General features: G+C 38.5%; 1 protein-coding gene across 1 annotated transcript in view; it reads left to right on the forward strand.

The window, feature by feature from the left end:
- The window catches only part of UPF2 (UPF2 regulator of nonsense mediated mRNA decay), a 70,764-nt gene that overhangs the window by 38,644 nt on the left and 7,272 nt on the right, over positions 1 to 24,848 (forward strand). The window contains exons 12-21 of the mRNA XM_074168973.1: positions 2,009 to 2,194; positions 2,743 to 2,946; positions 3,585 to 3,860; positions 5,290 to 5,473; positions 9,305 to 9,444; positions 11,165 to 11,269; positions 12,218 to 12,316; positions 13,030 to 13,197; positions 19,787 to 19,928; positions 23,712 to 23,832. Of these exons, the coding sequence (XP_074025074.1) occupies positions 2,009 to 2,194; positions 2,743 to 2,946; positions 3,585 to 3,860; positions 5,290 to 5,473; positions 9,305 to 9,444; positions 11,165 to 11,269; positions 12,218 to 12,316; positions 13,030 to 13,197; positions 19,787 to 19,928; positions 23,712 to 23,832 (1,625 nt within the window). The remainder of the gene's footprint in view (positions 1 to 2,008; positions 2,195 to 2,742; positions 2,947 to 3,584; positions 3,861 to 5,289; positions 5,474 to 9,304; positions 9,445 to 11,164; positions 11,270 to 12,217; positions 12,317 to 13,029; positions 13,198 to 19,786; positions 19,929 to 23,711; positions 23,833 to 24,848) is intronic.

Below are 24,848 nucleotides of genomic sequence, written 5' to 3' on the forward strand. Positions count from 1 at the left end.
GTTGAAACTGTGGGAGAACATTGTGCAGACAGAGGCTGTGACAAAGTAATTGCTTGTAGTTAGAATGAGACTGTTTATTGACTGTAACAATAGTGTGCTTCCAAGAAATTGAAAATTTTAGTTTTGAACTGCTGGAACAAGTGAAGGGGCAGAACAGTGTAGGTGGTAAAGGGAAGGAGGAGTCGGAACAGTTTCAGCATCTTCTTACAATGCAATAATTTAACTGTCAGTCATGCTGAAATACTTTTCTGAATTGGTTTTTTTCTGTCTGTTAGGTTTTACATACTCTCATTACATACTATCCCATTACATGCTATCATTACATACTCATAGCCATAGAGTGACTATACTCGCATTTTTCTGCTGCTTTGCAAAAATTAATTCTATTTCTTGCAATGAAAATTGGTATAACCAGGTTTTTTGAATTGGGGGAGGCAAGAGCAAGACTCTTAACCAGAAGGGCACCTCCTGGTTCTTACCAGATTTTCTTTTGAAATGGGTCTGCGGTATGCACTGCATGCAGAAAAGTTCTGTTTCTCACCAAGGAGGAAAAAAAAAAAAAAGCCCTTTTACTGTTTTATGTTGAACGTTTTAATGTTGTTTGTTATCTGTGTCTCTCCTTACCAAAGGAAAAACAGAAACCTAATTTTCAACTGTAATGCTTTTTACCTTTTGTAGTTCTTCATTTTAGCCTAGTAAAATGAAAAGCCAGAGTAGTTCATTAGTTTAAAACACTTTATACTGCAAGTTTTGCTTTTTTTCCTCTGAAATGTGTCAAGGTTTTTTGTTATTGTATCCAGCGTATTGTTACGGTTTCTCTTTCCTGCCTGCTCATCTGACTTCACCCCTTAAATGATTGAGACCTTCCTGGCAGCAGATGCGCACAATCTATGAGGAAAAATATATTATTAGAGTTACTATGTTACACAAAAGCGGCTCTTCCTCATTGAATTAGCAGCTGAAAATCAAGGTTAAGAAGCTGTTTGAGTGCGCTTACATTTTAGTTGAACTGAACCACTGCCTTGTAAAAGAAACTTGACATTATTCAAGTTTAGTGGAAAGTCCACCAGAATAAAAAAACTGCGCAGCTTCACCAAAGATAAGAGGGTTTAAATTCTTCCCATTAGTTTTCTGGACTACACACCCAAATGTTAGTATATACATTCGTGGTGATAAAACACTACTTACACCTTAGTTTTGCTTATCTGTTTGATGCCAACTGCTATTAACTAAAAAAGTCTAAACCAGTGCAAGTTATTTTTCCTGTTGAACCACCGATTTTTAAAACACACAGAATAAATCTTAAAGTACATAACCAAAATGTAATATGGAGAAAAGATTGTATTCAGTGAGGAAAATTAGGACAAACCTGACAATTAAGCACAGTAATTAGTGTTGATGTAGTAACCTTTAGCTTCTCTTTTTTTTTTCCTGAAATACTTCTTTATGGCAGGTACTGTTTTCCTTGCAGTCTATTCTGCTTGGGTAAACAGCAACAATGGAGCATGTAATAAGAAAAATGCCATTGCTTAAACCATTGAAAATTCATGTGAAACCTTCAATATAAATTTTTTGGAGTCACATGTTGATGTAAAAAGCAGATTGCCACTCTTAACGATGATTCACTATGCTTGTGTCAAGAAATCAGTATTTCAGCTACTTTAGTTAAATAAAATCATGTTTTGAATAGAGTGGCTAATAATCTTATTAACCATTTATCTAAAGAGTAACATTTAGACTTCAAGTTAAACTTTAAATACTTTCCTGAAACTTTTTTTTTCACCACAAGTGAAGCATTATAAAAACAGGGATTGTAAAGAAAAATCACCTTGGAATTAGCGACACAGAACCATATATATGCTTTGTCCTTTCTTGTCTCTAGCCAAGCTTTTAACTTCCTTTCCTGCAACATTTCATGTTTCCTTTATCCCAGACTTAACTGTAAAAGTCTTTGGCTTGAGAATGTAGTATGACAACACGTTTAACTGATATTTGCATTTATTTCTAGGAACAAATGATGAGGAAAAAACAAGCAATGCATCTAGATGCACGCTATGTTACAATGGTAGAAAATGCCTATTACTACTGTAATCCTCCTCCAGCTGAAAAAACTGTGAAGAAAAAACGTCCTCCTTTGCAGGAATATATTCGTAAGCTTCTTTACAAGGATCTCTCCAAGGTTACCACAGAGAAGGTAAATCCTTTTGAAATCTTTGATACAGATTTTACTGGAAGTAATGTAGATAAACTTTCAAAAGGCTTGGAGAGGGTTATAATTTTTTTTTAATTGCAAGGAGGAGGAATTGGGTTAGTATCCCTGATTGTTAAGATAGTTTAATCTCTTTCATTAATGCATGGAAGCTCCAGCCATGGACCTCCATTCTCCACAGTCATTAAGTGAAGAAGAAATTCTCTGAAGAAATAGAGAATGAAATAAGAATCTTTGTACTAAGTATCTTGCACTCAGAGTGAAAGAAAACAGTTAAACACAGCCTGTAAGAGCAAGGAAATTATGGAGCCGGTTTGGACAGCTTGATTAGTAGTTAGAGAACAGCAATTGGGTTACATCTACAAGGCTTTCTTGTAGCTACTGCAGATCTGGAGTATGCTTGAAAAAGAGAATGAGGTTGCTTGCAGACACTTCCAGGGATTTCATCCCAACCATGAGAGAGAGGGGATGACAGTGAATATCTTGGTATTTTGCCTGCTAAAATGTTAAGCTTGTCTTAAAACTTGGTTTAGGTCCTGAGACAGATGCGCAAGCTGCCTTGGCAGGATGCAGAAGTAAAAGACTATGTTATATGCTGTATGATCAACATCTGGAATGTGAAATATAATAGTATTCACTGTGTAGCCAACCTCTTAGCAGGGTTGGTCCTTTACCAGGAAGATGTTGGAATCCATGTTGTGGATGGTGTGCTAGAGGATATTCGACTGGGAATGGAGGTAAACAACCAACACTTTTACTGAACCATACTCATCTACTTATGTTGAAAGGAAACAAAATAATCATGCTTAAAGAAAGGAATCCTTGGATTCTGGATTTTTGTGTGATGACTTTATCCATTTCAGTTGTTTTCTTTGTATAGGTTTATTTAAATTAAAAAAAAAAAAACAAAATCTACACCCCCCCAAGAACGCCAACAAACTGCAAAGATTACTAGGACATTTATTTTGCCTCCCTTATTCAGTAAAGGGATACAAGTTATTCTTGCACAGTGTAGTCAGATTTATGCAATTTCAAGTGTCTTTGGAGCCTAGTCCATATTTTGATTGGGATTATAGTTACGAGAATTCTCTGGGCAATGGAAAATCATCGTAGATTTAAAATAGAGTATGTTAAATGTGTTTGAGCTTTACAGTATCTACTAGTTGACCAGCTTCCATAAATATCTTCAGTGCTTTCTAATGTTTAATTTTGCATTGTATGTTGCCATAAATAACCATCTTTTATTGTAATGAATTCCCTCAGTTTAAAGTTTAAAAAAAAAAAAAAGCAAAGAAACAAACCCACAACCTTTACAAAGATTTTATGTATCTTCATGAAGAAGTGATTTTTTAAATATTTTTTTTTCTTGATAAAGGTTAACCAACCGAAGTTTAACCAGCGGCGGATCAGCAGCGCCAAGTTTTTGGGGGAGCTTTACAATTATCGAATGGTGGAATCAGCTGTAATATTTCGAACTCTGTATTCTTTCACATCGTTTGGTGTGAACCCTGATGGTAGTCCTAGTCCCCTGGATCCTCCAGAGCATCTTTTCAGAATCAGACTAGTCTGTACGATCCTCGATACCTGTGGGCAGTATTTTGACAGAGGATCCAGCAAACGAAAACTTGATTGCTTCCTTGTATATTTTCAGGTATTCTAAATTAAATTTTATATAGTGCTGTAGATTACTTAAATGAGCTAATGTAGGTCAGTCTGTTATATATTTCTCTCATTCTCTAGCACTATCGTTTATAGCGTTCTGTCTGTTTGATAGCAGTGTTATTTTAAAGTAACGTTATGTAGACGTTACTGTTCCAACAAACTTGCAAAACATCAGGGTGCCCTGGTAGATGAGAGGAGAGACATCAGCAAACTGAGCTAAGCCCAGTGGAGGGTCACCCAAAGGATCAGAAGCCTCTCGGTCCTCACACTGGGTTTGCTCAGCTTGGAGAAAAGTGCGAATTAGGTTGCTGCCCTCAGCTGATAGTGTTTGTGGAGAAGGGGGAGTCAGATACTTCTCAGGCATGCACGGTGGAAGGATGAGAAGTAATGATCACAGGTCGCAGCAAGGAAAGTTCTGACTCAATAGATGTAACAGGGAGAGGGGGAAAGATTTCATAACAGGAATGTTTAAACACTGGAATGGGTTCCTCTGAGAAAATGTGGAATTCCGGTCCATGAAATTCATGCTAAAACTCTTTGGACTTAATTTCTTTGTTTCTTTTTGCTTCTCACTTTTTAAATTATACTAAAACAAGGATATAAAAAACTCAGAGTGATAACAACTTGGTGATGACAACAGTTCAGACCTTCAGGATGCATATCCTCCATCTGTATCCGAGATGTGAAATTATTTTTTTGAAGTACAGTATGGTCCCATTTTGAAACCCAAAATAAACTTGTCATTGAAGTTATTATATTTTTGTTATGCCTTCTAGTTTCAACAGGCATTCCTTTTGACCATGTCACCTCGTAAATAAATGTTCTGTTACTCATAGTTCATTTTCAGGTGCAATTTTTCCAACACCTTTGTTCTCTGATTCTACTGTTAGGTTCCCTTAAGATCAGCATTTATTTTTTTACAATTGTATTGGGGTAAGGGGTATGCGCTAATTTGTTATAAAGCAAACTGGGTAAAACACTTTGTGCTAGCTGCAGTCTTAAAACTTTTTGTGATGTTTTCCCCCCTTCTCCCCATAATATGCCTTTGTGGGAATTCATTTGCTTGAAAATATATGGAGGAAGGAATTGAAAGCTGGCCAGTTGTTAAGTGCTTATCTCTCATAGAAGGACTCTACCCTTAGAAGGCACTTTCTTTTCAGTGCTTTTTGGCTCAGTCTTCGTACTTCTAACAGTCGTCATGATAAAATGACCCTATCATTAATGTTTGTGATATCCAATGTTATCAAACAATGTTTAGTGATATCAAAATATCTAATAGTTGTGTGAAATAGAATAGTGACGTGAAATCTTGTGCATTTTCTACTGCACAAACATTGCTAGGCATTACAAACTTCGTAAGTTAACTAGGTTATAAATGTCAGTGTGCTTATAATTTATTTGAATATTTTGTATTCTAGCGGTATGTTTGGTGGAAAAAAAGTCTGGATGTTTGGACAAAAGATCACCCATTTCCTATCGACATAGACTATATGATCAGTGATACACTGGAACTGCTGAGACCAAAGATAAAGCTCTGCAATTCTCTGGAAGAAGCTATCAGACAAGTGCAAGACTTGGAACGAGAATTCTTAATAAAATTAGGTAAGAAAATGTGCAAGGGAAATGAGGTCTTTTTGACAATTCTTGTATTTCTCAAAATTATCTTTTGTATGATGATGACATGTAACTATTGTTATTCTCATGATAGAATCTTTTTAACCTCATGATAGAAATATTTTTGTAATGTCTTTGTATTTTTCTCATCACTGTAGAGATCATATCCAATCTCCATAACCTTAAAGTGATTGAGTATTTAAAAAAAAGTCAATATGAATATTATTAATATGGAAGTATTTGGAGAGGGGGAGCATGTACCTGTGTGTGTGTGTGTATATATATATATAAAAATACATATATATATATATATATAAATAAGTATATGGAGTATTATGGTGCAAATGATGAGGAAGAAAATTGAATTTCATCAGAAAAATTTAGGAAGCACACTGCTACAGAAATCAAGGAGTATCTGTGTGCTCAATTACTGCATCCTGTTGGCTGGTGAGCGCTGATGGAAACCAGTTTGGTCGTTTTGGTAGATTGGTTGCTTGCAACTCTGTTCCTTCCACAGTTCTGGATTTGACTAGAGCTGCTGTGTCAAAGTAAACATTAGTGTAAGCCTACAATACAAGAGAGAACATGTTTTGCTTTCACAGCGCTGTCAGGTACTTTGAGCCTTATACTTCCTTTGGAATAACTTTGAATGGGCCAGAGGTAGAGGCCAGAGGTTTATTTCCTTTTCATGAATTAAAAAGCTTTGGTTGGATTGTTAAAGTTGGTTTTTTTTCCTTCTTAAAATGCATCTGTCGGCTAGGTTGTGTGATAGCTTGTACTTCCTGCTAAGACTAGTGTGATGTGTATTTATAAATCATGTTATGTTAACTGATTTGTTCACTGATTCTGTTAAAAATCAGTGCGTTTCAAGAGGAAAACCAGTGAGGCTTGCAGCACAGCTCAGTTGACAAAATACTGGTTAGTGTGTGTGTAAAACATCATATTAACCTTTAAACTTTTTGTACATATCAGGTCGTACTAATTACTGGGTTCTACCATGCTAATTTCTCATTAAAAATCTTTCATTTTTATTTGAAGACAAGCTTGGGCATGAAAAGCTTTTATATGTAAATTTTACACTTTATAAGTGTTAATTATAGCCTTAATAGCACTTCATCTAGTTAGACAAGTTCAATTTTTAAGAATAATTCTTTAATCCAGTGGGATAAGTATGTGTAATTGCCAGGTGAAACATTGCAACTTCTGTTTTAGGAGGAATTTATATTTTTAATATGCTGTTTGTTTAATTGACATGCCTTAAAATGACCCACATAGCAACTGAAATGCAGATAAAACATTTCCTTATGGTGTGGTCTAAATTACTAGCCTTTATACTCTCAAAATGGTAACCAAGAGCTAGTCACATAAACTTTAATATTCTTTTGAAAGACGCTCAGCACTTCCTTCCTACAAATCAGAAGAACTTCTGTTCTAGGAGTCACCACCACTAGAGCAGCTGAATTCGGTGTGGTTAAGGAGGAGATACGTGGTCACTGAACATGAGCAAGTGTTGGAGAACATTTTATTGTGTTAGTTTTGGTATGAGGAAAACCCATGAACAGCTACAGCCTTTCAAAAAGGGGGTTGTGTCATGTATGTCCCACACGTGTGTTATTTTTCTTGATATTACTTGCTATTAAACATCAGTATAGGGTGTGATGGTTCCTAGTCCTTCTCCTAGGACTGTTTGAAGGTGGTCTCAGGAAGGTTGTCATCTGCCTTTCTGATCTTTGAAGGTTATGACAATAGGTGCGAGCATATCTGAAGGAAATTAGGTGGGGTTTTTTAATACTTTAGCAAAAGCTGTAGTAAAACTGGAATTCTTGATCAGTTTGTCCCCACGGTTCCTCAGCCCATGAACACTAACAGGGAGAAGGTGTTGCGCGGAAGACCATGGCGTGCTTTGCTCTTCATCAGCGTGAAGTGTAATTCTAGGCAGAACAGGGGATGGCTTCTTGCCTGCAGACCTTGAGTTGGGGACTGACTGTTGGTTCCTGTGCTGCTCTGGTGATTTTGCACTGGTGAGAATGTACTAAGTGATACAAAAGAAACTCTTGTGCGATTATGGAGCAGCACAGATTCTGAAGAGCCCACTGTTATTAATAGGAGGCGGGGGGGATGAATGCTTTAAACCTCTGGAATATGAAGGAGGAAGTGTGTTTGTGTATGTGTTCACACAGAACTGAAATCCTCAATAATTACTATACAGCCATATATACCATTCATTTTATTTCTGACTTTTGTCTAACTTAAGCACGGCTTTAAAAATTCACCTCTTCCTAAAGCTGATCTTTGTGATCTTAATCAAATTTCTGTAGAGGCGCCTGACTGCGTGTGTTTGCGTATTACATCTCTTAAAGATATCTGGAGATAGTGCCAAAAAAAAAAGCCACTCCCCACCAAAAAACATTCAAAAAAAAACCCCAAACGTGGTACCCCCCAAACCACTTGTATATTCAGAGTCTAGAATTCTGCTTAAGGATGCTGCATTTGTCCTCTGCATATGGCAGACAACAAAAGAGGAGTGCCACGAGCACAGAACAGATGTGTTCATTTGCTGTCCAAAAGACTGTACACTAAGAGCCAACCCTTTTGGTGTCGTTGGTATAATGTCAAAATATGAACGACAAACTGCACAGTAACTGTATTGACTCCTTGGTAAAATCTTTGAAAAATTGTTGGCTTTAGATCTGCCGTGTGGCAGAGGGCTGGCATCAGCATCGCTTTCTGCTGGCTCAAACCACGATCCCCTGGAGGATTAAGTGGCTTTGTAAATTAATGAAAAACAAAAAAATTAAAACAATGTGTTATAACTACAGTGTATGCTGGAAGCTTGGTCTTTTTTGCATTGGATGACTTAACTTTTGCAATAGCTGTTCTCTAAAAACAGATATTTTTTTTTTTTTTTCTTGACTTGGAACCAGGCTCAATTCTTAAATATTTTCTCTGAAAACAATTCTGATTGAAATGTATATCTAAGATTAAATTGGTCACTGAAGCACTGAAAGAAGCCGAAACTTATTTTTCAGTGCTGTGGGAATAGTATAGATAAAGGTATTACATTGAAGGATACCTTATTGAAAGAAACCAGAAGTTTAGGGGAGCTATGCTTGATACCTGACTGAGTAAACTAAAATATCTTGAGGGATGGAGGTGGGGGACAGGTCAGGAAGGAAAACTGCAAGATGAGCTAAAACACAGTGAAAAAACTGTTAGTCCTGTCTGTGAGTAGGATGTCACACTGGGAAGACTTTTGGAAGAGACTCCGGTTTCCTAAACAGTTCATAGGGATACCTATGTCCTCAGGTTCAGGTGCAGCCTTGAAGCATTAGAAAAGAGTCAAAAGGTTTGTTACAGGCTGAGAAAATAGCGGTTTCAAGGCTGTTAATTGATAGTAGTGTGAAGTACTGGAACTGAGACTGCGGAGGCTTGATGGTTTCTGGGTTCTGCTGGTTTTGTAGAGCATCTGTAATTTAGTGCTTATATTTCAGTGCACATTTCATTAAGGTTGCACGTTTAGTTTGAGGATATTTTGAAGCAGTTCACACAGTGCAGCTTCTTGATTGTTGTTATATGGGAGATTTTAAACATTCTCCATAATTTTTTCCTCCTTTTCTGGCAAGGAAATGATGACCCTTTATGAGTAAAGTAACTGTATACAGAAAATATTTCATTGAGCAGTTGAATATTACCTGCTTGAAGTTTCAGTGTTCAGTAACAGTGCACTTTTGAAGTGATCTTCCACATGTAACTTGAGTGATTATGTGTTCTAATGTTTTGTTTCCTTGTTCAAATTCTTTCTCTTCCTCCAAATTTTAGGAATTGTGAATGACAAAGATTCCAAAGATTCCATTACGGAAGGAGAGAATCTGGAAGAGGATGAAGAGGAAGAGGAAGGTGGAGCAGAGACAGAGGAACAATCTGGAAATGAAAGTGAAGTAAATGAGCCAGAAGAAGAGGTGAACTTAATCATTTACCTTGCCTTGTATAAAAAGAATGAGTAATCAATATTTTGATATTTGACCCATTACTTCTGAAGCCCTTTCTGTGTCACGGAGTTAGCAGGTAAAATATGGGTATGCACAGCCCAGTCAGTACTTCGAGGATATTTCCATCCCAGTTTTGTATATATATAAAACTGAATACAGAGTGTCTGAGGCTTATTCCAGTGAAATTAAGGCAGAAACTTGAACCTGACAACTTTGCTCAGAGTATGTGCTGATTCTCAACAGGAAGATGCCTTCAGTCTTTTGGCATGCAAACACTTTCAGATAATTTTCTTTATCTATTGCAGAAGCAAATGTATTGACTAGACGTCAAAGCAGTCATGTAGGAAAAATAACAGGTGCTCAGAGTATGCCTGTGTAATATGAATAAATAAAAGATTTACGGAGCGTAACAATCTTCCTTGTTTACTGTGCCAGTAATCTTTTGAATCAAAAGCGGTGGAGCAAATAAAAAAAAAAAAAACAGATGTGTACATAGAAATTCTAACCTGTCACTATGACACAGCGAAGTTGACGTGCTAATGGTAGTGTAAAGAGAAAATTAGTTCATCAAGGAAATGGGAAACAATTTTTTCTCCTTATGCTTGGTTGGTTGGTTTGCTAGTAAGCTTGCTTTCAGTTGGTGCTTCCCAGTGTTAAAGTTCCTGAAGTTTGCCTGGATTTGTGCCTTTGCCCACAAATTAATAATATGATTAGAATCATAAATGGTTGGCAGGTGGGCAAGGGACCTCTGGAGATCTTGTCCAACTTCCCTTGCTCACAGCAGGGTCACCTACAGCAGGTTGCCTGAGGCAATGTCCAATTAACTTTTGAATGGAGGAGGAGCCTCCATGCCAAGGAGCCAAGGATGGAGGCTCCACAAACCTCACTGGGTAATCTGTTCCAGTGTTTAAACACCATCACAGTAAAAAGGAGCTGCTTTTTTTTTTTTTATGTTTAAATGAAATCTTTCAACTTGTGCCCATTGCCTCTGGGTCTGTCACTGGACGCCACTGAGAAGAATCTGGCTTCCTCTTCTTTCCTCCCTCCCTTTGGGTATTTATACATATTGAGAGGCTAAACAACCCCACCTCTCTCAGCTTCTCGTCCTATGACAGGTGCTCCAATCCCTTAATCATCTTCACAGCCTATTGCTGGACTTGCTCCAGTATGTCCATATCTGTCTTGTATTGGGGAACCCAGAGCTGGGCATAGCACTCCAGGTGTTCTTGGTCAGTTGATTGTCCACCAAGACCTCAGGTCCTTCTCTGCTGAGCTGCTTTCCAGGTGGTCAGCCTTCAGCCTGTACTAGTGAATGGAGTTACTGCTCCTCAGGTTCAGGACTTTGCATTTCCCTTGGTTGAACTTTGTGAGTTGTTGTCAGTCTATTCCTCCAGCATGTTGAGTTCCTTCTGAGTGGCAGCACAACCATCTGGTGTATCAGCCACTACTCCCAGTTTTCTGCTCCACATTTGTGAAAATGTCAGATAAAGCTGAGGGAGTTCAAACTGAAGCATTAAATACAAAACACAATGAATTGACTGAGACCAAACTGAACTAAACAGGTTTGGATTGGCAGAGGGTAGGAAAGGTGCAGAAAACATGTGTAAGGAATCAGATGCAAATGATCTTTTTTGTTTTAAAACGGTCAGAAGTTATTCCATTCTCAAATTTTAAACATTGAATATTTCAGGAGGGCTCTGACAATGAGGAAGAAGAAGGGGAAGAAGAGGAGGAGGAAAACACAGATTATCTTACAGACTCCAATAAGGAAAATGAAACTGATGAAGAGAATACAGTATGTACCGTTGCTTTAGATAAGGGAATTGACTTTTGCATCTTTGTTTTCTTTACTGAAAGTTTTTTGCCAATGCTGCTCATAACATATCTGGGAAAACACAGCGAGAGCACCCTCTCCTATTCTTCCAAATACATTTTAGAGCTTCTTTTTATATCTGCAAACTTTCTCTATTATCTTCTGAAAATATTTATGCCGTCAACTTTACTGCAACAAGTTTTCACAGGACTGTGCGCTTTCACAGGTAGCTAGACTGGAAAAGATTGCATAAATGATGGCTTTGTAATGCCAGCAACAGTAGCAAACAGATATGATAAAACAGGATATGCTAGTTACACTCCACTAGATCTCAAAACTGAAAAGGAGACAGAGGAAGAAGTGCAAAATTCCCAAAATACAGGTTTAGGATTGGCAAATTATAACATCTATAGCAAAAGAACTCATCTAGTTAAACCTGAATTGCAGTTATATAGTAGAGGAAAGTAATGATCGTTACAGAACGATGTATTGGGGTACTGACTTCAACCACTTTTGTTGTTCTGTTGCGCTTTCCAAATACTTCAGGATAGTATTCGTCTTGAAAAGACCACCTAACTTTATGGACTTAATGGGAAAATGAGTTAAGTTAGGTGTGGTAGGGATAGAGACATTCCTTTGTATTGTTGCCGTACCTGGAATGTGTACACATGCTTCTGTACATGTACACTGATACGTCGGAATATTATGAGGGGCCAACCTTCATAATAACTGATGCAATAGACATCAGAAAATATTTCTTCAAGAAAATAATCCAGGCTGAAAAATTTTTTTCTTTTAACAACTTATTTTTTAAACTTTTGATTATGTATTGTATGGAAACAATAAGGGTATCTTCCCCGTATTTCTAGACTGAATATTTATATTTCTGAAACTAATGTAATAGAAGGGGTTTTTTTGCCGATACAATAGGAAGTAATGATTAAAGGAGGAGGACTTAAGCACGTCCCTTGTGCAGAAGACGAGGACTTCATTCAGGCATTGGATAAAATGATGCTGGAAAATCTTCAGGTATAAATATTTATTTTCTTAAATTAATGTAATTTGCTGTACAGCTAACTATAATTGATTATTTTAAGTGATTAATGCACAGCTTACCATACTAAAGAACATGTATCACTTTTTGTAGCTGTGGCTGCCTCTTTGCAGTTTGACATGTTTGGATAAGTAATTTTTAGTAAAACAGCTGCTAATTGTATTGCCCAGTGAATATATGACATACTGACAGATATTTTATTGAATTAATAACTGCATCAGATATACAGTGCTTCTGACTTCATTCTAGACTATCCAAGCCCAGGTTCTAATATGTTTAAAATGTAGCTGCATTTAAATTTACATAATGTTTAGGTCTTTTTTTCAGTCACATCTGGTAAGTATTTGAGTACTGCAACCTCTGTATGAGCAATACATCAATAACATGCTACAAAAAAATCTTGAATGTAGAATGGCCATTCTCAAGTGTGTTTAATCAAGTCTCTGGATTTCATTCCTTACAAGGTTAAGTTATCTAAAATTCCTTTGAGATTTGAAGTACTTACTCCCTCTAACTTTCTCCTTCACAAGCAAGGAAATCAGAGGAAAATGTAATAAAACCTAATACATCTATTCATATATTACTCTGTTTTCTTGGAAGGTTAAAACTTTTTCAGTCATAAAAAATATAAATGTTGCCAAACTGACATTTTTAGCATCCGATTATTTATAGACTTTTTTTTTAATAGCAACGGAGTGGTGAATCCGTTAAAGTACATCAGTTGGATGTTGCTATTCCTCTACATCTCAAAAGTCAGCTCAAGAAGGGTCCCCCACTTGGAGGTGGGGAAGGAGAGTCAGAGTCTGGAGACACAATGCCATTTGTCATGTTAACACGAAAAGGCAACAAACAGCAGGTAAGAGTTCACGTAAGGTGTAGATATTGCTTAAATGAATAAATAAAATCCTTTCACTTTTCTGAAAGTCACACTGTGACTTCTGAAGTCACAGAATTTTTTGTTTCTTCGTCCTTTTATCAGATTAGGATGCAGACATCTTAATTTTGACAAATAGGAAATACTGAACGTAGTTACTTGGAATTCTTGGTTGTTAATAGAAATCATGTAGGAAAATTCTGTGGTTAAATTATACCATGACTAACTATGTTTTGTGATTACGCCAGTGGTATGTTTATATGTATTTTAAACATAGTTGTTGAAGATGAACACTTGTGGTTGGTGGGCTGCCACTGGAAGTTAAAAGGAGTAGAAAAGGGAATATTCAAGATTCTAAAAAATTTTTCTGAAAACACATTCATCTTCAAATCAAGATATATGATACTAAATTCCATTTCCTACATACATGATACTTGGCTGGATTTGTTCGACTTGGAAAACGTCATTATCTCTGAAGGCTTTTTGAGGGGACTCTTCCAGAATGCGCTGAGTGAATCTGTCAGAGAAACTTAAACAAATAAATCCCTTCATGCAGCCAAGCCGTACGTTTGTCTTGGCACTTTTCTCCAGTATATGTTTGAATTTTCCTATGTCAGCAAATGCATCGTATACAAATCAATACCTAACACATTCCACGTCCGTTTCTCATCATGGTTTAGGTCTCCTAAAGAAACCTTTTCATTTTGGTTGTATAAATTAATGATGAAAACGAATGACTCTTGAGTTTATATGGAAAGAAAAAACAAGGCATAGTTTCATCGTGTGCATTTGTACCTTTCGAGTGTTTAGATCCGTCTCATTATTTTTTGACTTTTGTTACCTGAATTGTGACTGTAGTGCAACAGCTGAGGCATATAAACCTGGAGTAGAGTCTTACTCGTCCTTCATGTGAAAGACTTTTTAAAAAATCTGTGTAGAAAGCGAGAAGGTCTCTTCTCATAAAACACTTGAAGTAGTGGGTGTGTGCTGTGCTAAGGGAAGTGCTTTGAAAGTGAAAGTGGCAATACCTATTTGAGTGGGCACATGCGTGCTTACATTGACGATCAACTGACTTCCTTACTACATTTGCTTGGTTGTTCTGTTTTCCTGGAGCTTGAACGTTGTATACAAAGTTCTACAGAAGTTTTGAGTGGGGAATTTTAACTGTTGTCATTGGGTTCAGAAGGGATTTAAGAGATGTTTAGTTAAAAACTATTTAGCTTTTTCAGGGTAATTTACTGGGAGTATCTGTAGTTACAAGAATTTTGGGATCTTCATATTCTGTGTGAGGGGAAAATATTGCCAACATGTGGCTTGAAAAAGAAAGCAGAACTTGTTCAGGAGCTTTCCCTGCTCCTCCCCCAATATTTGCTTTTGGGAGTAGGCTCTTCCTGCCAAAACTCCTCTCAGTGTTTCTAGAAATGTAGAAAACAGTTGCTTTATAAACTACTTCAGTTCTTGAGTCAATGAAAGGCTTCTTTGTCCATAGTTATGTATTGAGGAAAAAAAATGTCTTACTAGTCAGGTTTAATAGAAAAATAAGCAGGAAAGAAGAGGTGGAGTTGAAAAGAAAATAATTATTCTTATAGTACTTTATTTTAAATCTGCATGAGGAGAACGTGCAGAGTTTTGAAGGGATGGATATATACTTTACTGTTAAGTTATAGCCGTAAACTTCCAGCTTTTTAAAAGCAGTCAGAAGGAGCTTGCAGACAACCTGGAAGGCTGGAGGTGACGTCTCATCTGCGCAGTCACTGGAATGATGGGAGTCACCACCTCGCTACGGCATCAACCTCATCCGTTCCTACCTTAGCAATTGGTTTGGTCTCTGTTCTTTGTCAACGGTGATGCTGAAACTAGAAGTCTTTGCTGGAAGGAAGTACTTACTGCTGAAAATGGCACGTGCTGTGCTTGCTTCCTTCTGGAGGTTAATACTTGGTAGTTGAGGTCTGGTCACTAAACAGTTCACGTCCCAGCGTTCAGCCAGATTTTAATAGTCATTGCAGGCTGATGGTAGCAAGGACACCAGGTTTTATCCTTTTTTGTTACGCTGGTTTACAAAAACAGAGTGGCAAGGATATTGGGTACTCTAGTGCCTTGCAATAGGTGGCTGGCTTTTTTTGCCCATCAGCTGTAGCAAAGAAATTGTATGACAAAACTAGTAGCAGTAGAATTGAAAAAGGCTATTGGAAATTTAGGCTACGGCATCGTGATGTATCCACAAACCGTGAGGGAGCAAGGGGAAATAAAGAAATGTTACAATTGTAATAGATCAGAGCTGGGGTCTGTCTAACACCATTTGATGTTTTTGAAACTTCCCAAGAAGTTTTATGCCAGGTAGGTGTGAACAAGGTGAGATTTATCCAGCAAAAAAGAAAGTCACTGAGCATCAAAAAAATTGATTAATACTTAAGACAAAAGATTTCCTTTCATTTGAAAGATTTTTAGCAAGATTCCATAAAAGAATGGTAATGTCCATGGAAACATAGAATCATCTGGGCCAGAAGGGACCTTCAAAGGTCATCTAGTCCAACCCCCCCCACAGTCAGCAGGGACACCCCCAACTAGACCAGGTTGCCCAGGGCCTCGTCGAGCCTCACCTTGAATGTCTCCAGGGAAGGGGCCTCAACCACCTCCCTTGGCAACCTATTCCAGTGCTCCACCACCCTCATGGTAAAGAACTTATTCCTAATGTCTAATCTAAATCTGCTTTTTTCCAGTTTAAAGCCATTACCCCTTGTTCTGTCCTTGCCGGCCTTTGTAAACAGACTGTCTCCAGCCTTCCTGTAGGCCCCCTTCAGGTACTGGAAGGTTGCTATGAGGTCTCCCCAGAGCCTCCTCTTCTCCAGGCTGAACAACCCCAGCTCCCTCAGCTTGTCCTCATAGCAGAGGTGCTCCAACCCCCTGATCATTTTCGTGGCCCTCCTCTGGACCCTCTCTATCAGGTCCATGTCCTTCTTATATTGAGGGTTCCGCACCTGCACACAGTACTCCAGGTGAGGTCTCACCAGAGCAGAGTAAAGTGGCAGAATCACCTCTCTGGATCTGCTGGCAACACATCTCTTGATGCAGCCCAGGATGCGATTGGCCTTCTGGGCTGCAAGTGCACGTTCCCTGCTCATGTCCAGCTCTTCATCCATCAGCACCCCCAAGTCCCTTTCCTCAGGGCTGCTTTCTAATACCTCACCCCCCAGTCTGTATTTATACCGAGGATTGTTCCGGCCCAGGCGCAGAACTGCACTTGCTCTTGTTGAACCTCATGAGAGAATGGTCAAGTCTGTCCTTGAATGTGAAGTTCTTTATCAGTGACGTTTTTATGAAATCTGTAATCTAGTCTTCTGAGTGATGATTTTTGATCTTTATTCAGTTTGCCATCTTCTAAGTGAAGTCCTTTATGTTCTGTCCCCATCTCACAGATTTTTTATAAGAGGTTTTCAATATACCTCTTCAGTGTTTGCAAATCGGAAATGTCTCACTTGCTCAGTAATCATCACGTCCTTTAGTAATTGTCATCAGTGATTTGACTTCAGATGGCAATCATTTGATTGCCTTGAGATACTGACTCAGTGATAATTTGTTAATTACCAGTCTGTTGGGTTTTTGTATCTGTTTCTTTCATTTGCACCCTTCCGTATTTCAGTTTTCTTTTTTCTACTTTAAGCATCCTGTCTGAAAACACTTACAATCCCATTAAGCTGATAAATCCATAGAACAGGTGAAATATAAAGGACGTAGGAAGGTAGATGAGGAGCTTAATGGTGAAGCTAAGGAATTATTTTTATTGTTAAATGTGTTAGTTATTTGTGTAGTTTGCGTAAAGCTCACTTGACGTGTGTCTGGGAACATGTGTCGTCTGCTCAGCAATAAGTAACTGAAGCTTGCTTTTTTTTTGTCAGCATTTCAAGAACTTCCATTTTTATCCTTCCCTGCACACCTTAATAACAAGGTTTTTCTCAAGTCTTTGCAGGAGTCTGTCTTAACTGTTTCAAACACAGTTTATTTTCAAATGCTGCATCTAAGCACTCAGTGTCTCCTTACACTTGTCACTGATCTGCTGGTGGGGCACTACCATCTCGGAGATACCTGAGATTTCTTAGTAATTGTTGCCTTAAATATTAACCATGTGCCCATGAGGATTTTGCTTTTACTACATTCCTTCTCAACAGCAATTTTGATAATGTATCTTTCCGTCTGCAACTTTTGACAGTGTAGCAGAAAAGAACACTTAGAAATTTGCTCCTGCTTCTATTTCTGTGGAAATAGATCTCAAATGAGAGGAATAGTTCCTGGAATGTTAAGAGTGATTATCCTTAAATGCATTACCCTACTTATATCATGAAAATATTTATTTCTAATGGACGTGCAGTTGAAGGGGGACATGAAATTTTCCTAAATGTGTTCACAAACTTTGGCATTAAGGGGTTTCTGAAAACTGTTGTTTCAGTTGCAGATAAGATTAAGAATCACTTCTCTGTTTTGGAACAATTGTAAAAAAAATTTTGTGTGGAAATAAAAACTTGGATTTTTCTGAGGCTGGGGGAAAAAGAAAGCGTCTTCCCTCTGCCTCTCCAAAATTCTCAGCTGTGTTTTTCAGAGAGAGGGTACTTGTGCAGGAGTAGTACCAAGGTTACCTTTAATGTAGCTTATGGCAAATCAGATAATGAGGTGAATGTGTAGTGTGGATGTTTGGGTGCGGGGGAGGAGGAAAAGGTTAGATTTGACACCACAGTTGTCTCCAGACTAATAAGCAGCACCGTGAAGCCAGAATAATTTGTAAAAGGAAAAGTACCGGCCAAGGAATGCTGGAATCACAAAATGTTATGGGGTCGGAAGGGACCTCTGGAGATATCTAATCCAACCCCCCTTCCAAAGCAGGTCCACCTAGAGCAGGTTGTACAGGAACTTGGCCAGGCGGGTTTTGAATGTCTCCAGAGAAGGAGGCTCCACCACCTTTCTGGGCAGCCTGTTCTGGTGCTCTGCCACCCTCAAAGTAAAGAAGTTCCTCCTCATGTTTAGGTGGAACTTCTTATGTTCAAGTTTGTGCCCATTTCCTCTTGTTCTGTCACTGGGCACCACTGAAAAAAGACTGGCCCCATCCTCTTGACACCCACCCTTTAAGTATTTATAGGTGTTGATCAGATTCCCCTTCAGCCTTCTCTTCTCCAGACTAAAAAGACCCAAGTCCCTCAGCCTTTCCTTATAAGAGAGATGCTCCAGGCCCCTAATCATCTTTGTAGTCCTCTGCTGTACCCTCTCTCCAGCAGTTCCCTGTCCTTCTTGAACTGGTGAGCCCAGAACTGGACACAGTTCCAAATGGACCAGGGCAGAGCAGAGGGGGAGGATGACCTCCCTCGACCTGCTGGTCACACTCTTCCTGATGCACCCCAGGATGCTGTTGGCTGCCTTGGCCACAAGGGGAGGATGCCTGAAATGCTTGGAACAAGGGATCACAGTAGAAATTCTGTTCAGGGGCTTCATCTCCTTGGAGGGTAGAGACCTTTGGAGGGAGATGCAGCTTTCTCAGCCAGCTGTGGGGCTTTGTTTTCGAGACCAGTGTAATTTACTGTGAGGGTACTGGCTTGTATGAAAATAAGAAATAAAGCATGTAGCTGTTTGTGGTGAAAGGTAATAAATTTTGTTCCCATGAATATTGTATGTAGTAGTCTTCTCCCTTAGCAGTACATCAGCCTTTCTTGTATGTTCTGTGTACAGAACTCATAGAGGTCTGAATATCTTGAATTTCTCCTGCTTCTTTATATGAAGCAGAACTTTAAAAAAAACCAAATCCAAAAAAAAACCCCAACAAAACCAAAGCCCCAACAAACTCCAGTAGAAGCTATGTAGACGGTAGCTCATCACAATATCCTAAAAATAACCATAATAACCCCACAACAGAAGAAGGACGTGGACCTCTTGGAGCAGATCCAGAGGACGACCATGAAGATGGTCAGAGGCTGGAGCAATGCTGCTGTGAGGACAGGCTGAGAGAGTTGGGGTTGTTCAGCCTGGAGAAGAGAAGGCTTCAGTGGAACTTCATAGCAGCCTTTTAGTACTTAAAGGGGGCCTATGGAAGAGATGGAGAGGGGTTCTGTCCAGGGATAGGACCAAGGGGTAATGGTTTTAAACTGAAAGCGGGGAGATTTAGATGAGATATCAGCCTACCAATATCTGAAGGGAGCCTACAGCAGAGCTGTCGAGGGACTCTTTGTCAGGAAATGTAGTGACAGGACAAGGGGTAATGGTTTTAAATTGGAAGAGGGGAGATTTAGATTAGATATTAGGAGGAAATTCTTTCCTGTGAGAGTGGTGAGGCACTGGAACAGGTTGCCCAGGGAAGTTGTGGATGCCCCATCCCTGGAAGTGTTGAAGGCCAGGCTGGATGGGGCTTTGAGCAACCTGCTCTAGTGGAGGTGTCCCTGCCCACAGCAGGGGGTTGGAACAAGATGATCTCTTAAGGTCCCTTCCAACTCTAGCCCTTCTGTGATTCTATGATAGCCCTTGCGTATTTTTGGATTGTGTTGCGGTTGGGTTTCTTCTGTCATGGGCACTTAAAACTTATTTTCATTTGCAGTTTAAGATCCTGAATGTACCAATGTCTTCCCAACTTGCTGCAAACCATTGGAACCAACAGCAAGCTGAACAGGAGGAGAGAATGAGGATGAAAAAGCTCACTTTGGATATCAATGAACGGCAAGAACAAGAGGACTACCAGGGTAAAAAAACTACCAAGTATTTTATTTTTATTTTCAGAGGAACTTTTGTGGATCTACAGAAAATATTATTTGTGATAATAATTCACAGTTCAAGTTCCATATTTCACTTTCAGTCATTCATTATTTACTCCCTGGTCTCTGTGCTTGAAGAAGTTTTCGTAGCCCTTTCAGGAGAGGGAATTTTCAAGTGGGCCTGAAATCTTGGCACTTCCATTTGTTCTTCCCTTTTCCCAAAATAGATTGTTTCCTTAAAAATAAGATAACACAAAATTAATCTGATATTTATTTGCGGCATTGTCTCTTTCACTGCAAGACAGTTGGGTTGGATACAAGAGAAATTAATTCTGTGCAACTAAAACTCTGCTTTTTAGATATTAGCAGGTATTTTAGATATTAATGGTATTTAGAATCTTCATCAGTCTTGCTAAAGACTTGGAAATACTAAGAGGTAACCCTCACCTGAGAAATAAAAACTGTCACCTCAGCTTCATAATGCTGAAGGTTCTAGGAGTGCTACAACTAAGAATGTATTAGCAGAATGAAAGTTTCATACAAAATATATCATCTGATTTATTTTTTTAAGGATATGTAAGCCAGGTATTGCAGAACCTAGACAGACTGAAGCAAACAGTTAATACAACAGATCCTATAGCCCCTAAACCAGTGCACTTGATGTGTTTGGTTTTTGGGTGGTTTGTTGGTTTGTTTTGTTGGATTGGTTTTTTTTTCAGACTCAACTTTCCTTGGCTTACTCAGCTACTAAGCAAAGCCAGACCAATAAAATTGATAGTATTCAGTTCTTAACGTTAGCATTTCCATTTAACATCCACAAAGTTCTTGCTCTGCTTTTTTATAAAGATGTTGCAGTCTGATGGTAATCACAGCGTAAGTAGTTAATTAGCAGGAAATCTCATTTAAGGTATTTAGTGAAAGGTCATTACTCATCAAGAAACGGGAAATTTAAATTAAAGCAGCTCTAACTCTAAAACCACAGTGGAATCTAACACTCTTTTCAGAACTTTGATAGTACAAGAACTAAACTTGTAATTGTACAAAGGAGTATTTTTCCAAAGTAAATGTCTGCAGAGCTCTGAAATGATAACACAATATATTCTTCGTATTAAACATTGTAATCAGCTTAAAAACATATTTTCTGAGTCACTCCCCTCTTCTGAAGGCCACTTGTAAAAAAGGAAGAGAAACAGTAGACTCTAGAATTAGATATTTTAGTGCTTTTCTCAGACTTTTTTTCTGTGGGTTTTCCCTCATTAATGATATTTCTGGTGTTTTTACTGGTCAGGACATTTGGGGTTTTATGCCTTGTCATATGACTTCGTGGGTATCTTTAAAATCAGTTGGTTTAATTTAGAATTTTATTATGAGCAATTGTGCTTCTTATGCAAAAAAAGATTACATTGATTTTGTCCAAAAGAAATGACTCGGACAACTGACACCAATTGATAACCAGTAATCGGCAAATTTTTTAATTTCTCATAAATTTTCAAAGTGCTGTGTATAAAGGACTAATATAGGAGGAAAATCAACACGGAAGAAACAAGTTTTTCTGTAATTGACATCCATTTTTAAAAAATGGCTCCTAATTCTTTTTTATTAACCTGAGTAATATACACAGTAAAACCAAACTAAAAAGGTCATTTTAATCAGATTAAATTTAAACAGGCCGTGTTACTATTTTTTATTTAGATTTTGTAGGGCTGATTGTTACTTTTGAAGAGTCAGTTTTCCTGTAACAAGTTGGTACAAACCCATTTAGAGAAAGAGTTGGTTTTAAATTTCTATTTCAAGCTTTGAAGTTGCCAAGGGAGGAAGAAGCCTTAATTTCGGGAAGAAACGCCTCAGGGTTGTCCTAACGTTTGCATGTACATTTGGGTTTTTTTCATCTGCACAAGGTAGCAGAGGAAAGTTCACCATTCTACTTCAAAGTAGTATCAGATAATTATTTAATACTTCATAGAATCATATAATGGTTAGAGTTGGAAGGGACCTTAAAGATCATCTAGTTCCAACCCCCCTGCCATGGGCAGGGACACCTCCACTAGAGCAGTTATGTTAATTAGCATTACAATAATTTTTAATTTAAAGAAATACTAGGAATTCAGTGACTATAATTTAGAACAGTATTTTTCTGTGTAGAATTTTTTTCTTTTCCTTCACTAAAAGCAAAGATGGGTGACATCCCTGGCTAATACGCTGTGCTCCTTTGCCATGTCTTCCTTCTGTTATCTTCTCAATTACTCGACTTCTCAGTTACTGACTTTGCACAAACCCTGATATTTTCTTTCACCTCCGGTGTGGAAAACAGAAGAGACAGGCGTCCACACGCTTGCTTCTAGCGCCTGGCTGGCAGCATACCATCACCTCTTCTTATTTTCTTCCTGGGTCTCCTCGCTGTCAACAGAGATCTCTCCTGGCACACAGGATTGGTTTGAAGGATGTTATTTCGTGATGTTTACAAAAATGTGTAATGTCAGCGTGGTGAATGGCTTTTTTTTGCCTTTTCCAGGTGTTGATAGGGGAGTATACGGATTGTGAATGCACAGTTTAACTGTTGACACCAGTATGGTATATTGAATCATTTGTAGCTTCCCCGTTTCTGAGAGACCGGGTGGATAACTTACTGAAAGCTCCGTGTGCATTTTGTAAATGGTGAGAGAATCTCATTAGAGACTCAGGTTCGCCCTGTGCAAGTCACTGTGAGAGCAGGGTTCGTTTCTGGCAGGTGATGGGTATGTGTCTTCAATGAGATTACCAGAGATTAGAGAACCAGACAGAGCAGACTTTCAAACGTAATCTGTTTAACAGCTTATTCCACTTTTCCCCTTCATTTATTCCATCTGTCTGTTTGCTCAGCAATGTGGGTTCTTGCACAGGTGGACTGTCAGAAATACTTTCCATTAGATGCGCTAACATATGGGCGGAGGTTATGTGGAGGTTCCTGAGGTACTTGTAATTATATTGTGTACTTAATAACCATTAACTTAGCCTGGAAAATAGCCTTTTTTTAAAAAATAATTAAAAAAAATGAAATTAAGTGTTAGAAATTAAGTTTTACCATATGCAAAACCACAATACTTACCTGGCTTAAACTGCCCCAAAGCTGGATGTCCAGGGCAGCGTGGGCTTCTCTCTGCACCCACTTATGTCTTCTTGCTGACCATACAGTGCAGAAGTCCCTTGGTGAGATAGCTAGTATGACGTATGTCAGCTGAGTCACCCTCTTCAGGTGCCATCTTTCTGCAAAGAGATCCTGTTATGGCTTGCTTAGACTTAAATACCTGATTTCTCAGTGGCTAATTTTAGGACAGGTTTCTCACTGAGTCTTTAATTGGCAGCAACGTTGTCCAGTTGTTGCTATTTCAGGGTAGTTTCATGTTGTGACTTCTCATGCTGCTGGGAACCTTTGTCCCTGCTCATTGATTAAAAAACAAAGTGGTGGCTGATATGTTTAGAAAGTAAAGGTGACCTTTCTCAAGCTCCTGGGATGAAAACCGTTGCTGGCAGTTCCTTCTGTAAGAACATCTGGAAATGGAAGTTTTACGAGGTAGCTTGGATTTATCAAAACTATCTATGCAATTTAGTAAATATTTTTTTTAATTAGCTCTTGTGGAATAAATAACTTGAGCGTTAGCCCTAAAGCACAGCAAAATGTCAATAAGGTGTCTTTTTTTACTGCGTGGCAGTGAAATGTCATTGTGTAAAATCCTCTTTTAAAAGATGCACGGAAAATAAATGTATTTAACTTTCTTCTGTATGAAATTACAGAAATGTTGCAGTCTCTGGCACAGCGTCCGGCTCCAGCAAATACTAATCGTGAACGGCGGCCTCGTTACCAGCATCCGAAGGGAGCACCTAATGCAGATCTAATCTTTAAAACTGGTGGGAGGTAGGACAATCTTCCTTTAAATGTGGTAATTCTGGTTCTAGGCAAGTAATTACCTTCCTAATTGAAACAGATAATGATCTGTGTAGTGCGAGTGCATTTGTTGTTTCCATTCTAAAACATTCTGTTAACCTGCCGAGCAGTGTTTTTGTGTCTGTAAATATGTCCTTTACAGAGGTTTGGAAGCCAGAGGATTATTTTTCAGCTGTGAAAAGGCTCATAGTCTGAGTCTCTTTTTAAAAGGGGAAAAGATGCAAGGCTGCCTTCTCAGTAGGCAGGGGGAGATGGGGAGGGGGGAGAGGATACGCAAGAATATCTAGAGAAATTCCCATTGTGCTTTTTCAGTTTGGTAGATTTGTGAGCTCTGTGTTGGAAGCCCCACATGGGAAGAAAATAAAGACAGGGAGGAGAGCCTTTGATTTATGGTGTGCAAGAGCGTACCAAAAACAGTGTTGACATGAAAAAGAGCCATCCCAGTTTGCCTAATAGTCATTCTACAGCTTTAATATACCTCGGTGTGTCTCTTCACTCAGGGTAAGCTTGAGAATAAACCATTCAATTAACCCTGCAGCACGAATTTGAATAGACAGTTTCAGGTGAAACACATTCTGCTTTCATGTCTCTGCCCTTTGCGAGTTAATTCTGGAGGTGGATAGATGGGAGCAGCGAGAAGAAAGGGAGAGTTTACCTGCTAATGGGCCTGTCTCTCTAAACTAGAAATAACGTGGTGTGATAATCCTATGTTACAGTAACATCGCCAACTTCTTTCTGGTGTGTTTTTATAGGTGTTGTAAAACTTCCTGGTGATCGCTTACTCCCTTGAGACCCTACACAGATACTGCTTGTAGAAAAAAAAACAAACATCTCTTTTGAAAACAAATTACAACTTAAAATAAATATTTTCTTAAAGAATTAACCAGATGTAACTCAGTAAAATGAGCAATGCTGTCCATTTAGCTTTTTTGTATCACTGTGACCTAATACTGTCATAGAAATACAAACTGCTCAGTTACACTGAA

This window comes from Numenius arquata, chromosome 2, assembly GCF_964106895.1.
Source record: "Numenius arquata chromosome 2, bNumArq3.hap1.1, whole genome shotgun sequence".
Classification (NCBI taxonomy): Eukaryota; Metazoa; Chordata; class Aves; order Charadriiformes; family Scolopacidae; genus Numenius; species Numenius arquata.